Here is an 11929-nt window from a genome sequence, read left to right as displayed (position 1 = left end):
CCCATTTTGATCCTTGGTGGTCCTCACCACCCTATAGGTCGATTGGGCTGTATATCTTTTTACAAGAGTACGACCTACTCCAGTCCTGTCCTGTCTGGAAACTCGAGTGGAGTCGGGGTTGTGCATCTCCACCTGCCTACTGTGTTCACTTGCCCTTCTGCAACCCACCCTTGTGAGTATTATTCACCTACCACTACTTTTTCTTCCACCAGTGTGACATACTGCACTATTTGGGCTCCTGTTGTCTCCTGTCCTGTCCCGTTGCATAATTAAATATGTTTGACACTCATGATAGTTCAAAAAATATTAAAACCATTTAAAACAACAGCCTATAGAGATAAAGTGCACAAGTGGATAATAGTATAAAAGATACTTTGCCCAGAATGGGCTAAGTATCTTTTATATTGTTACCTCACAGAGGTGCCTGGCTCTTCTACTGACCACATATGCTATTGCTGCATTGTTATTGCCCAATGAAGCGGGATCAAACCTGCGAAACGCGCTGCATATTTGGAGTTAATAAATAAAATATATTGACTGTCTTTACTACAGTCGTTGTGTGTCTACTTGGAGGAGGTAAGTCCACCACTACCTCCTCTATTTACCAACTCATTTAGCTTCTTTTTATCCTTTTGGCGCCTCTGTTCTCCTGCATAATATTGAGTCCACCCTGGGTGGAGCGTTGAACCCCCTTTTTTCTCATCTACAGAGAGCGACTTCTTATTCCTGAGTGGGGTCAGGACAATCTCCCCACCTGCCTTTACAGTGGTTGCCTAATGGTAACCCTGGTTTGTGAGTATTAATATTCACTCTATCTAGTAACCATTTACCAGTACATATTACACTATTGGGGCTCTTGGTGTTCCTTGTTTTTAAGATAATTATGGGATGTGATTAATATAGTAAAAAAATCAGATCAGCCATTTATACACATGGTAATCTTAAAGGGGTGATCTGATTTTTAAAACTGGAATACAAAAAAAAGTCACCTGTTAGCAGATCACCCCTTAAATAGCCCTCTAAATAGTTGTCAGTTAGCTGCCAATTACTCAGAGGATCCAGTACAAAGTCCTACTCCTAACCAAACTCCTAACCCTCTCTTATAGCTTGACATAAGCTGTCCCCCTCCATACATTTCCTCTCTAATTCCTAGATAGCATCTGACCCAGAAACTTTGTTACTTACATTAAACCCTCTTGTTCTCCTTTGTAGTCACCTCCTCACTCTTGCACTCAGGACTTCTTACAAGATTCTTCACTCATGTGTACCGTAACTCCCTTCCACATCTTGTCCACCACGCTTCATGCCTTGATACCTTCAAGAACATCCTTAAAATGCCCATATTCAGTTAGGCACATATAATATCATCATCCTGCTTTAGAGACATATCCACATCTGCACCAGAAGTCAAATTTCACTGCCCCACCCACTAAGCTTCTTTGTTCCTTAAACTAATGTTTCCAACCCAAACCCAAGCTTGCAAGGCCAGGGTGTTTTCATCCCTGTGGTGCTTACTATATCAAAGAGACATGGACAAGGCATAAACAATGAACCGTTTCCAGACCACCAGGACTGCACCATGGCCCCTATGTCCATATATAAATGATAACTCCCATTGGACAACTTTGTGTAGCCCAGAGTGAACCTGATCTCCATAGTGGCCAGCAGGATAAAAGCGGATAAAAACTTTAAAATTTGCTGGGAGGAAGTGGTGGACTTACCTCCATAAAGCAGTCACGAAAGACTGTCTGAATAGCAGCAATCACATTTATTAAATAGTACCCCAAAAAAGTGCAACGCGTTTCGCAGGCCCAGCCCGCTTCATCAGTGCGCTACACCTGCTATTGCCGAAATTCTGTTTTGTCCCCACGTTTATTGCCTGATGAAGTGGGCTGGGCCTGCGAAACACGTTGCACTTTTTTGGGGAACTATTTAATAAATGTTATTGCTGCTATTCAGACAGTCTTTCGTGTCTGCTTTATGGAGATAAGTCCACCACTTACTCCCAGCAAATTTTAAAGTTTTTATCCGCTTTTATCCTGCTGGCGCCTCTGTTCTCCTACTGCTATACCGTGTCCACCCCTGGTGGAGGGGTGATCTACCCCCTTTCGCATCTACAGAGAGCAACTTCTGATCCCTGAGTGAGGACAGGTCTAATCTCCTCACCTGCCTATACAGTGGTTGCCTTTGTGGTAACCCACGTTTGTGAGTATAATTTTCTCACGATAACCTTTACTTCATTTATGCTTAACATACTACACTATATTAGGCTCTCGGTTTCTCTACACTTTTTCTGATCCCCATGGCTGTTTTACTTATCTGGAGATAGTACTCCCCATTACACTGGAAACAGATATGGGTCAGAATGAACCATGTACCGTCCATGATGTTTATATTTTGTTTTTCTGTTGTTGGATGTTTGAATTTTACTGTGCAAGAAATATGTATGTATTTATGGCCCACATTATTGTCTATATTGCACTCTGTATGTACAGTGCCATGGAAAATGATGGCACTATGTACAGTAAATAAAATATGATTAAAAACACCCTGTTCTTTTTTGCCAAACAATGGCCTTCCTTATCTTGGCCAGTGGTGTCCTAGGTCTATCAAAATTCAGTATTTTTTCATGGAGAGTCAAATGTACAGTGAAAGAATTTTTAAGGCAGCCATACACTGGTCGATTGCCACTAGATCGACCAACAGATAAATCCCTCTCCGCTCGAATCTGATCACAGAGGGATCTGTTGGCTGCCCATTACTGCACACAGATTTTTAATCGATTTCAGCTTGAAATCGATTCACAACCTGTGGAGCTGCCGCCTGCTCGCCGCCCCGTGTGCTCCCCCAGCCAGCAGTGATACATTACCTGTCCGCTGGCGTGAGTCCCAGGTCTGTGCTGACACTTTCTCCGGCTGGCATGCCTCCTCTTCACTTCCTGTCCCGTCCTGTGACGAGCAGAAGTACAAACAGTAGAGGGCGCTCTACTGTTTAAACCTTGGCTTGTCACAGTAGGAGACAGGAAGTAATGAAGAGACAGGCCAGCCAGAGAAAGTGTCAGCATGGACAGGTAATGTATCACTGCCGCTATGCTGCGTTGGTCGATTACTGCTCCTGACCCACCCGCCCGCGATCTAGCAAAATTTTCAGCCAGGACAGATCGACGGAATTGATCGATTTCAGATGAAAATCGATTGAACTGTCAACATTTGCGTTATCGATTTCACAGCGGATTCGATCACAGTGATCAAATCTGCTGTATATCGGCAGGAAATCAAGGCAGTGTATGGGTAGCTTTAGTTTGATAAAGTATTATATGAAGATTACTTTTCTTGCAATTCTCTTAGCAAGTGTTACAACATAAATTAGAACATTTCATTGTGAGCTTATGACTATCATTTTGATACTATTTCTTCTCATTATTGTTTTATCTCATTATTGTTTTATTATTATTATCATTAGTATTTCTCAAGTTTTCCAATTAAATTATACGGTATGCCTTGCACCTGGTCATTCTAACAATGGACCTCGCCCTACTATCTACTTTTGTAATCATTGGATTATATTCACTGATCTGCTGTGCAGTGTAATGCATAATTCACAGGATTTAAATATTACTGCGCGTAACTAATTACCATTGTTTACTATGTGCGGTACTATATTAAGCATATTTGTTATTTATGAATAGTAACTTGAAGATTACATTTAAAGCACTTATACTTACCTGGGGCTTCCTTCAGACCCCTCTTTAGGCCACTGTACGTCTCGCCATCCTCCCGGGCCGCTGGTAGGCCCGTTTCTTCCACAAGTTGCCACCAGTCTAGTAGTACAGTGCATGCGTGACCCAGCGGCACACACGTGCTCCCAACACGCCCCTGTGACCAGGAGTGTTTTGCACCTGTGCAGTACTACTGCGCAGACGCAGAATGCTGCAGGTGACAGGAGTGTGATGGAGGAGGTGTGCGGCCGGGCCGTACACGTGCAATACATCCGGACTGAGCCGACTGGAGAGGGAGACTGGGCCGGCCACGGATGACCGGGAGCAGGGCCGGATTTGTACTTTTTACCGCCCAAGGCCCACTGTCACCAGCCGCCCCCCTGACCAATAGGAGGTCCACGCCCCCCTCCTTTCCCCCAACTTACATACAATTTTTCTCCAAACATACAATCTTAGGGTCCTGACACACCAAAAAGTGTTTTGCTGTTTTTTTTCTTCTTCAAAAAATGCTTCTCTTGACTTACATTAAAACTGCAGCAAAATAGCCGAGATCGCGATTTTTCAAAAAATCCTGATCGCTGCAATTTAGCCACGATTTTACCGCATTTTCAATGCAAATTTTATGGAAGCATTTTTAAAAAACAACTACCTGCAAAAACGTTTTTTTGGTGTGTCAGGGCCCCTAAAGTGAAGAACCTGAAGCAAAAATAAAAATGAGCTTAGATACTTACTATAGTAGATCCTCCTGGTGCCCACTGGTCCAGTTTTGGGACCCTCTGAGCATTTTCAGACCTCACCACTGCTGCTCGGGACCCTCTTCTTCTTTGAGGCTGCACTTCCATCTGTGTTCAAGCACAATTGTACTGGGCATGCGCAAGCATGAGCCGCATATTTCCAGTAGCACAAAGCCACTTGTGTATGGCTTTTTCTTTGTGCACGAGCAGCTTCGTGTTATTGGACTGGGCCAGTACGGTTGTGCTTGTACACAGATAAGAGCACAACCACAAGGAACAAGTGGGTCCCAGGCAGCAGTATGGGTACCCAGAAGACCACTTTCCCCAGTATAGGTAACCATTCCCCCCCTTAGCAGTATAAGTAGCCAGAAGAACCCCCTCTCACCCCTTATGTAGGAGGACAGAGGCACCAGTACTGGAAGCCACAGTATGGGTTAAATGGCCAGGATGGAGAGGGGGGTATACTAGAGAAGAACACATGGATGGGACCGTGCATACGCAGTAGGTGCGCCTGCAGTCCCAGTCGCCAAACTTATGCAGCTACCAGTGGGAAACCGGAGGGGGCCCAGAGAATACCTTGGGACCTCTCAGGGACTATGGGGGGCTGGAAGGGGCTAAGTAAAAGTACAGTTTTGTTTGTTTTTAAAATTAAGTAAAACCACCACACAATTCTAGAAAATGTAAAGTAAACAAAACACGATTGACACATACCTGAGGCTTCCTTCAGCCCCCTCCTCTCCCCCTATAGTGTTTCTGGCCCCTCAGTTCCTTTAGACTCATCTCCATCTGCTGTTGCTTCACTTAAAAATCTGCGATTGGCCACAGTCGCAGCTATGGTGCATGTAATGTACTTGATCATGCTTCCGAGAAGCTAGGCAAGGCAGTCGTGGCCCAGAGCGTTCTGCACGTGTGGTTTGGAAAGAATCAGCATGTTACTGGCTGGGGACGCTGGGCACAGCCGCTGAGGAGCATGATTGAGGAGGCACTGCGCACACAGGACATTACATGCACCATAGCTGCGACTCAGGCCAATTGCAACTTTTTAAGAGGGGTACCAGTTATATGATAGAGTCGAAAGGAACTGAGGGGCAAGAACACTATGGGGGGCAAGAAGAAGCCCCAGGTATGTAAATCATGTTTGTGTTGCTGTTTTTAGGTCTCATTTTAAACCTGATGAGTTCAGCACAAGCACAGAGAGAGTTAATCTTTATCAACTTACACTTCCCGGGTCCCCTCCTCCACTGAATCATAAATGTCCTCTCACAGCTGGATGCGAGGCCAGGACCTTTTCACTATCACATCGTGGCTGAACGCTGAGCTGAACTCCTCTCCTCTTGCTGTGCTCAGGGCCGGATTTGTACTTTTTACCGCCCAAGGCCCACTGTCACCAGCCGCCCCCCTGACCAATAGGAGGTCCACGCCCCCCTCCTTTCCCCCAACTTACATACAATTTTTCTCCAAACATACAATCTTAGGGTCCTGACACACCAAAAAGTGTTTTGCTGTTTTTTTTCTTCTTCAAAAAATGCTTCTCTTGACTTACATTAAAACTGCAGCAAAATAGCCGAGATCGCGATTTTTCAAAAAATCCTGATCGCTGCAATTTAGCCACGATTTTACCGCATTTTCAATGCAAATTTTATGGAAGCATTTTTAAAAAACAACTACCTGCAAAAACGTTTTTTTGGTGTGTCAGGGCCCCTAAAGTGAAGAACCTGAAGCAAAAATAAAAATGAGCTTAGATACTTACTATAGTAGATCCTCCTGGTGCCCACTGGTCCAGTTTTGGGACCCTCTGAGCATTTTCAGACCTCACCACTGCTGCTCGGGACCCTCTTCTTCTTTGAGGCTGCACTTCCATCTGTGTTCAAGCACAATTGTACTGGGCATGCGCAAGCATGAGCCGCATATTTCCAGTAGCACAAAGCCACTTGTGTATGGCTTTTTCTTTGTGCACGAGCAGCTTCGTGTTATTGGACTGGGCCAGTACGGTTGTGCTTGTACACAGATAAGAGCACAACCACAAGGAACAAGTGGGTCCCAGGCAGCAGTATGGGTACCCAGAAGACCACTTTCCCCAGTATAGGTAACCATTCCCCCCCTTAGCAGTATAAGTAGCCAGAAGAACCCCCTCTCACCCCTTATGTAGGAGGACAGAGGCACCAGTACTGGAAGCCACAGTATGGGTTAAATGGCCAGGATGGAGAGGGGGGTATACTAGAGAAGAACACATGGATGGGACCGTGCATACGCAGTAGGTGCGCCTGCAGTCCCAGTCGCCAAACTTATGCAGCTACCAGTGGGAAACCGGAGGGGGCCCAGAGAATACCTTGGGACCTCTCAGGGACTATGGGGGGCTGGAAGGGGCTAAGTAAAAGTACAGTTTTGTTTGTTTTTAAAATTAAGTAAAACCACCACACAATTCTAGAAAATGTAAAGTAAACAAAACACGATTGACACATACCTGAGGCTTCCTTCAGCCCCCTCCTCTCCCCCTATAGTGTTTCTGGCCCCTCAGTTCCTTTAGACTCATCTCCATCTGCTGTTGCTTCACTTAAAAATCTGCGATTGGCCACAGTCGCAGCTATGGTGCATGTAATGTACTTGATCATGCTTCCGAGAAGCTAGGCAAGGCAGTCGTGGCCCAGAGCGTTCTGCACGTGTGGTTTGGAAAGAATCAGCATGTTACTGGCTGGGGACGCTGGGCACAGCCGCTGAGGAGCATGATTGAGGAGGCACTGCGCACACAGGACATTACATGCACCATAGCTGCGACTCAGGCCAATTGCAACTTTTTAAGAGGGGTACCAGTTATATGATAGAGTCGAAAGGAACTGAGGGGCAAGAACACTATGGGGGGCAAGAAGAAGCCCCAGGTATGTAAATCATGTTTGTGTTGCTGTTTTTAGGTCTCATTTTAAACCTGATGAGTTCAGCACAAGCACAGAGAGAGTTAATCTTTATCAACTTACACTTCCCGGGTCCCCTCCTCCACTGAATCATAAATGTCCTCTCACAGCTGGATGCGAGGCCAGGACCTTTTCACTATCACATCGTGGCTGAACGCTGAGCTGAACTCCTCTCCTCTTGCTGTGCTTCAGCTGGCCGGGACACAGACACAAGCACGGGAGAGGCAGCGGGGGTGGGGCAGCTTAACACTCGTCTATAGAGAATGACAGCGAGCAGGGATGCAGTGATACAGCCACTGCTCCTCTCCTGTCATATTAGCAAAGCTGCCCGCTCTTTGCCCTGTCTGTAGCCGCCGCTGCTGTACACAGACATGCTTCTGTGTGTGCAGAGCAGAGCAGGGGAGGGGGCGGGAGCGGCTGCTACTGACAAGCAATGTTATCCCTCATCTCCGTGGAACAGTGTGGTCGGCTTTGGGGACACACACACGAGTTTGACTGCCTTGTTGGAACCCGCCCCTTCCTTGGCTCCGCCCTAGTCACGGGCCTCCCAGGCCTTTCCACAAATCCGGCCCTGACCGGGAGGACAGCGAGGGAGCCAATGGCCTAAATGGGGCTGAAGGAAGCCATAGGTAAGTATAAATGCTTTATTAAATTTCATCTTTGGTAGACTTTAACTCATGTCTCCATTAGGTGTGTTTGCACCTGTTATGCACAATTTACAAATACATCATGCATGGTATTATATTATTATCATTGCTTACATGTATACGGTAAAGCCATTTTGCATTATGCTCTACTTACGCATGCTATTCTGATTACCGCAGTTTAGTGAATATACCCCATCGTAACATTGTTCTCGGCTTTGTACTTAGTTGCTGCACTAATTTTGTTGTTACTGTTTTTTAAAAACCTAATAAAAGACATTTGACAGAATATTTCATGATGCATCTTTTATAGGACTAGCTTAAAATAGAAACAAGTACCATATTTTACTGCGGGTTAAGCTACCCTACAGATAAGTCCACACCCCTAAATATTGGCCAAATGCTGTGACCTGCTGATTAGCTGACCCTCCAATGTGACACCCTTACCCCCATGCAAAGCGCACATTGGAGCATACTGATGAAAGCATAGCTTCCTCTTCTCGCTCCAGCTTCCATCCTCGCAAAGCAAGAGCTTCTGACCAGGCTGCTAGAGCTCCAGACTCACTGTCATGTGACCGTAATGAGCGTACAGCTCTAATGTCCAGATTCAGAATCTGCCGGGGGCGGGGAGACAAACAGATCCAAGGTAGAGCAAAGAAAGACAGTTATGCTATCCGGTGAACTTCCAATGTGCTCTCTGCATAGACAGGCCCCTCATGTAGCACGTCAACTCCAGATAAACTGACTATAGTGCATTAGGCAACGCGGGGGGGGGGGGGGCATTTGACATGGGGGTGGGGGCTTTAGACACTAGGGAGGACAGCATCGAGTCGGCAATTGATCAAGAATTGGCCTGCAGTTACGGGCAGCCGGCAGATCTCTCTCTAATCAGATTCGCAGTAGGAGAACAGAGGCGCCAGCAGGATAAAAATGGACAAAACCTGGTCAAACAAGACTGTCTGAATAGTGGCAATCACATTTATTATATAGTACCCCAAAAAGTGCAGTGCAACACGTTTCGCAGGCCAAGCCCGCTTCATCAGGCAATATACGTGGGGACAAAACAGAATTTCGGCAATAGCAGGTGTAGCGCGCCTCAGTCATTTCATCTGAAATATCACAATACTGAGGGATATTTTTTTCCCCTGATTGAACATAGAAATGGTCAGGGGTTTTGGAATTGGCACACCTTACCATATGTAGGTGCATAACCAAGGTGCGAAGCGAAACACCTAGTACAAGTAGCAAAGTCCAAGGTTTGGTTAGCACACCAGAGTAAGTTTGTACGAGTAGTTATTCCTTAATGCAAGTCAACACATCATTTGACAATTGTTTCGGGGCCACGGAGGGTCCCCTTCATCAGAAAGTGCAGACATGCTGTATATGTCTGATGAAAGGCACCCTCCATGGCCAAACCAAACCTTAGACTTTGAATATAGAAATGGGGTAAATTAGGCTCAGTCAAGCAAAATTCAAAATTCATTTTTAATCCCTGTGGTTTATACAATATGTCTACAACAATGTAACAATTTTAGTTGGTAAATGTAGATTTATTTTCCTGGATGTGAACAGCGCTTAACAAGCAATAAATGTGTAACGATTGGTGTCAGCACACAGAGAGAATCTGATTATTGATGATCTGCAGAATCATCAACAATACAGATGTATACCTGATTATGGATGATCTGCAGAATCACCAATAATACAAGTATGACTAACCTCTGGACACCTAATGAAGTGTAAGTGTTTGGTGCAACTGTAGGCTATCTCCCGAGAGGCGGGAGACACAGATTACTTTGGCCAGAGACCACCTGAGGAGCAGGTGGCCCTCGGCTGTGCAGGGACTATCTCCTAATAAAGGGGATAGAGATAATCTGGCAGCCAGTGATTCCCTGGTAAACTGGTAATCAGACTGTACTGCAGCCAGGGGACTCCTATGGGGTAGAGGCCACTGGCTGCTCTGCAGGTAGGACTCTCTGAGGAGCAAGAGTCCTTGCAGCTAGCCGACACTTGGTGGAATAGTGTCACGGGTAGACAGACTGAACACTCTGACGAAGTGACAGCCAGGAGGGTCGGGCAAGCCAGGTCGGCAACACACGAGCAGATAAGGTACAAAGACAGAAGGCTTATTCGGTAACCGGGTACAGGCAAGGTTTGGCAACTGGTAGACAGATAGGCAGAGGTACTGAATCAGAAAGCAAGAGAGAGGTCGACAGAGCAAATGGTCATAACAGATATAAAGCACAATCCTAGTCTGGGGTGTGAGGTCCTTGGTCTCGACACCCTGGAACTAGTCTAAGGAATAACACAGTAATGACACAGTAATCCTAAGCTTGGGTGTGAAGTCCTTGGTCTCAACACCTTGGAACTGGTCTAAAGTATAACACAGCAATGACACAGCAATCCTAAACTTGGGTGTGAGGTCCTTGGTCTCAACACCTTGGAACTGGTCTAAAGTATAACACAGTAATAACAAGAGCGTAATCTGGCTAAGTGTGAATTCCCAGGTCCACCTGGTTCTAACACACTGTGGGATCTGACTGAGGTCTGAGTGCTCACACGTAAGTATTCGCAACAGCAGACAACCAGCAACTAACAGGCAAGATGTATATATACTCCAACGCTCCTCAGCGCCGCCCCCAGCCACTCAGCCAATCAGGAGTTCCGCTGGAATCAGCTGATCGTCCTGATCAGCTGACACCTCTCCTGCTGGCATAAAGGTCCTGCCTTCTAGCGCGCGCGCGCATAGCTCTCCATCTGTGTGCACTAGAAGGCCCAGGCAAACCAGACGCATGCTGCTGTGCGGAAACCGCCGGTCTGAACGCGGAGACAGTCGCCCCGCCGCCAGACCGCGCCGTGGCATCTCCGCTATTCATTACAGTACCCCCCCCCCCCTGAGGAGTGGTCTCCGGACACTTCCCACCCGGCTTCTCAGGATGTGAGTCATGAAATTCTTTAATTCTTCCGCATGCATGCGCCAATCTGGCACCCAAGTTCTTTCCTCCACACCATATCCTTTCCAGTGGACCAGATACTGCACAGATTTTTGCACTAAGAGATAGTCCAGAATCTTTTCAATCTCATATTCAGGTTCGTCATCAACCAACACAGAGGGGGGGGGGGGGGGGAGAGGAATCCACGTGCACTGCCGGCTTCAACAGAGACACATGGAATGATCTCACACCTTTCATGCTGGCTGGGAGATCAATCGCATAAGTGACATTATTAATCTTTCTGGCCACTGGGAATGGTCCTATGAATCTAGGACCCAGTTTGGGTGACAGTTGCTTCAGGGCCAAATGCCGAGTGGATACCCATACCATGTCTCCCGGAGAAAACTTCCATTCTTTTGTCTGCCTGTTTTTTCTGGGTCTGGAAAGATTTCCCCAAGTTCCTCTTAACCATTCCCCAAATCTCCCTCAAAGCTCTCTGCCAATCCTCCAAGGCTGGGAATGGTGTAGACGCCACAGGTAATGGGGCAAACTTGGGTGATCTTCCCGACACTACCTGGAATGGGGAAAATCCTGAAGAGGAACTTTTCAGGTTGTTGTGCGCAAATTCCGCAAATGGCAAAAATTTTACCCAATCGGACTGAGCATCTGCGACATAACATCTGAGAAATTGCTCCAGGGACTGGTTAACTCTCTCAGTCTGGCCATTGGTCTGTGGGTGGTAGCCTGATGAGAATGCAAGGTCCATATCCAGCTGATGGCAGAAAGCTTTCCAAAACTTTGATACAAATTGGACTCACCGATCTGACACTACATTTTCCGGAATACCATGTAACCGGAAAACGTGCTGGATAAAAAGATCAGCCAATTCCTGGGCCAAGAGGAGTCCTTTTAATGGAACAAAATGAGCCATCTTACTGAATCTGTCTACTACCACCCAAATGACTGTCTTGCCCTCAGACCTGGGGAGTTC

The 11929-nt window shown here is 46.4% G+C and overlaps 1 protein-coding gene across 1 annotated transcript in view; it reads right to left on the bottom strand.

Annotated features, from left to right (window-relative positions):
• The window catches only part of FAM114A1 (family with sequence similarity 114 member A1), a 102316-nt gene extending 96531 nt beyond the window's left edge, over positions 1-5785 (bottom strand). Inside the window, exon 1 of the mRNA XM_068278456.1 lies at positions 5672-5785. Coding sequence (XP_068134557.1) covers positions 5672-5702 — 31 coding nt within the window. The 5' untranslated portion in view covers positions 5703-5785. The remainder of the gene's footprint in view (positions 1-5671) is intronic.
• Positions 5786-11929: the final 6144 nt, after the last annotated feature.

Source organism: Hyperolius riggenbachi, chromosome 1 (assembly GCF_040937935.1).
Source record: "Hyperolius riggenbachi isolate aHypRig1 chromosome 1, aHypRig1.pri, whole genome shotgun sequence".
In the NCBI taxonomy this organism is placed as follows: Eukaryota; Metazoa; Chordata; class Amphibia; order Anura; family Hyperoliidae; genus Hyperolius; species Hyperolius riggenbachi.
The sequence above is the reverse complement of the archived record's forward strand: the minus strand, read 5'-3'. Positions and strand labels throughout refer to the sequence as shown.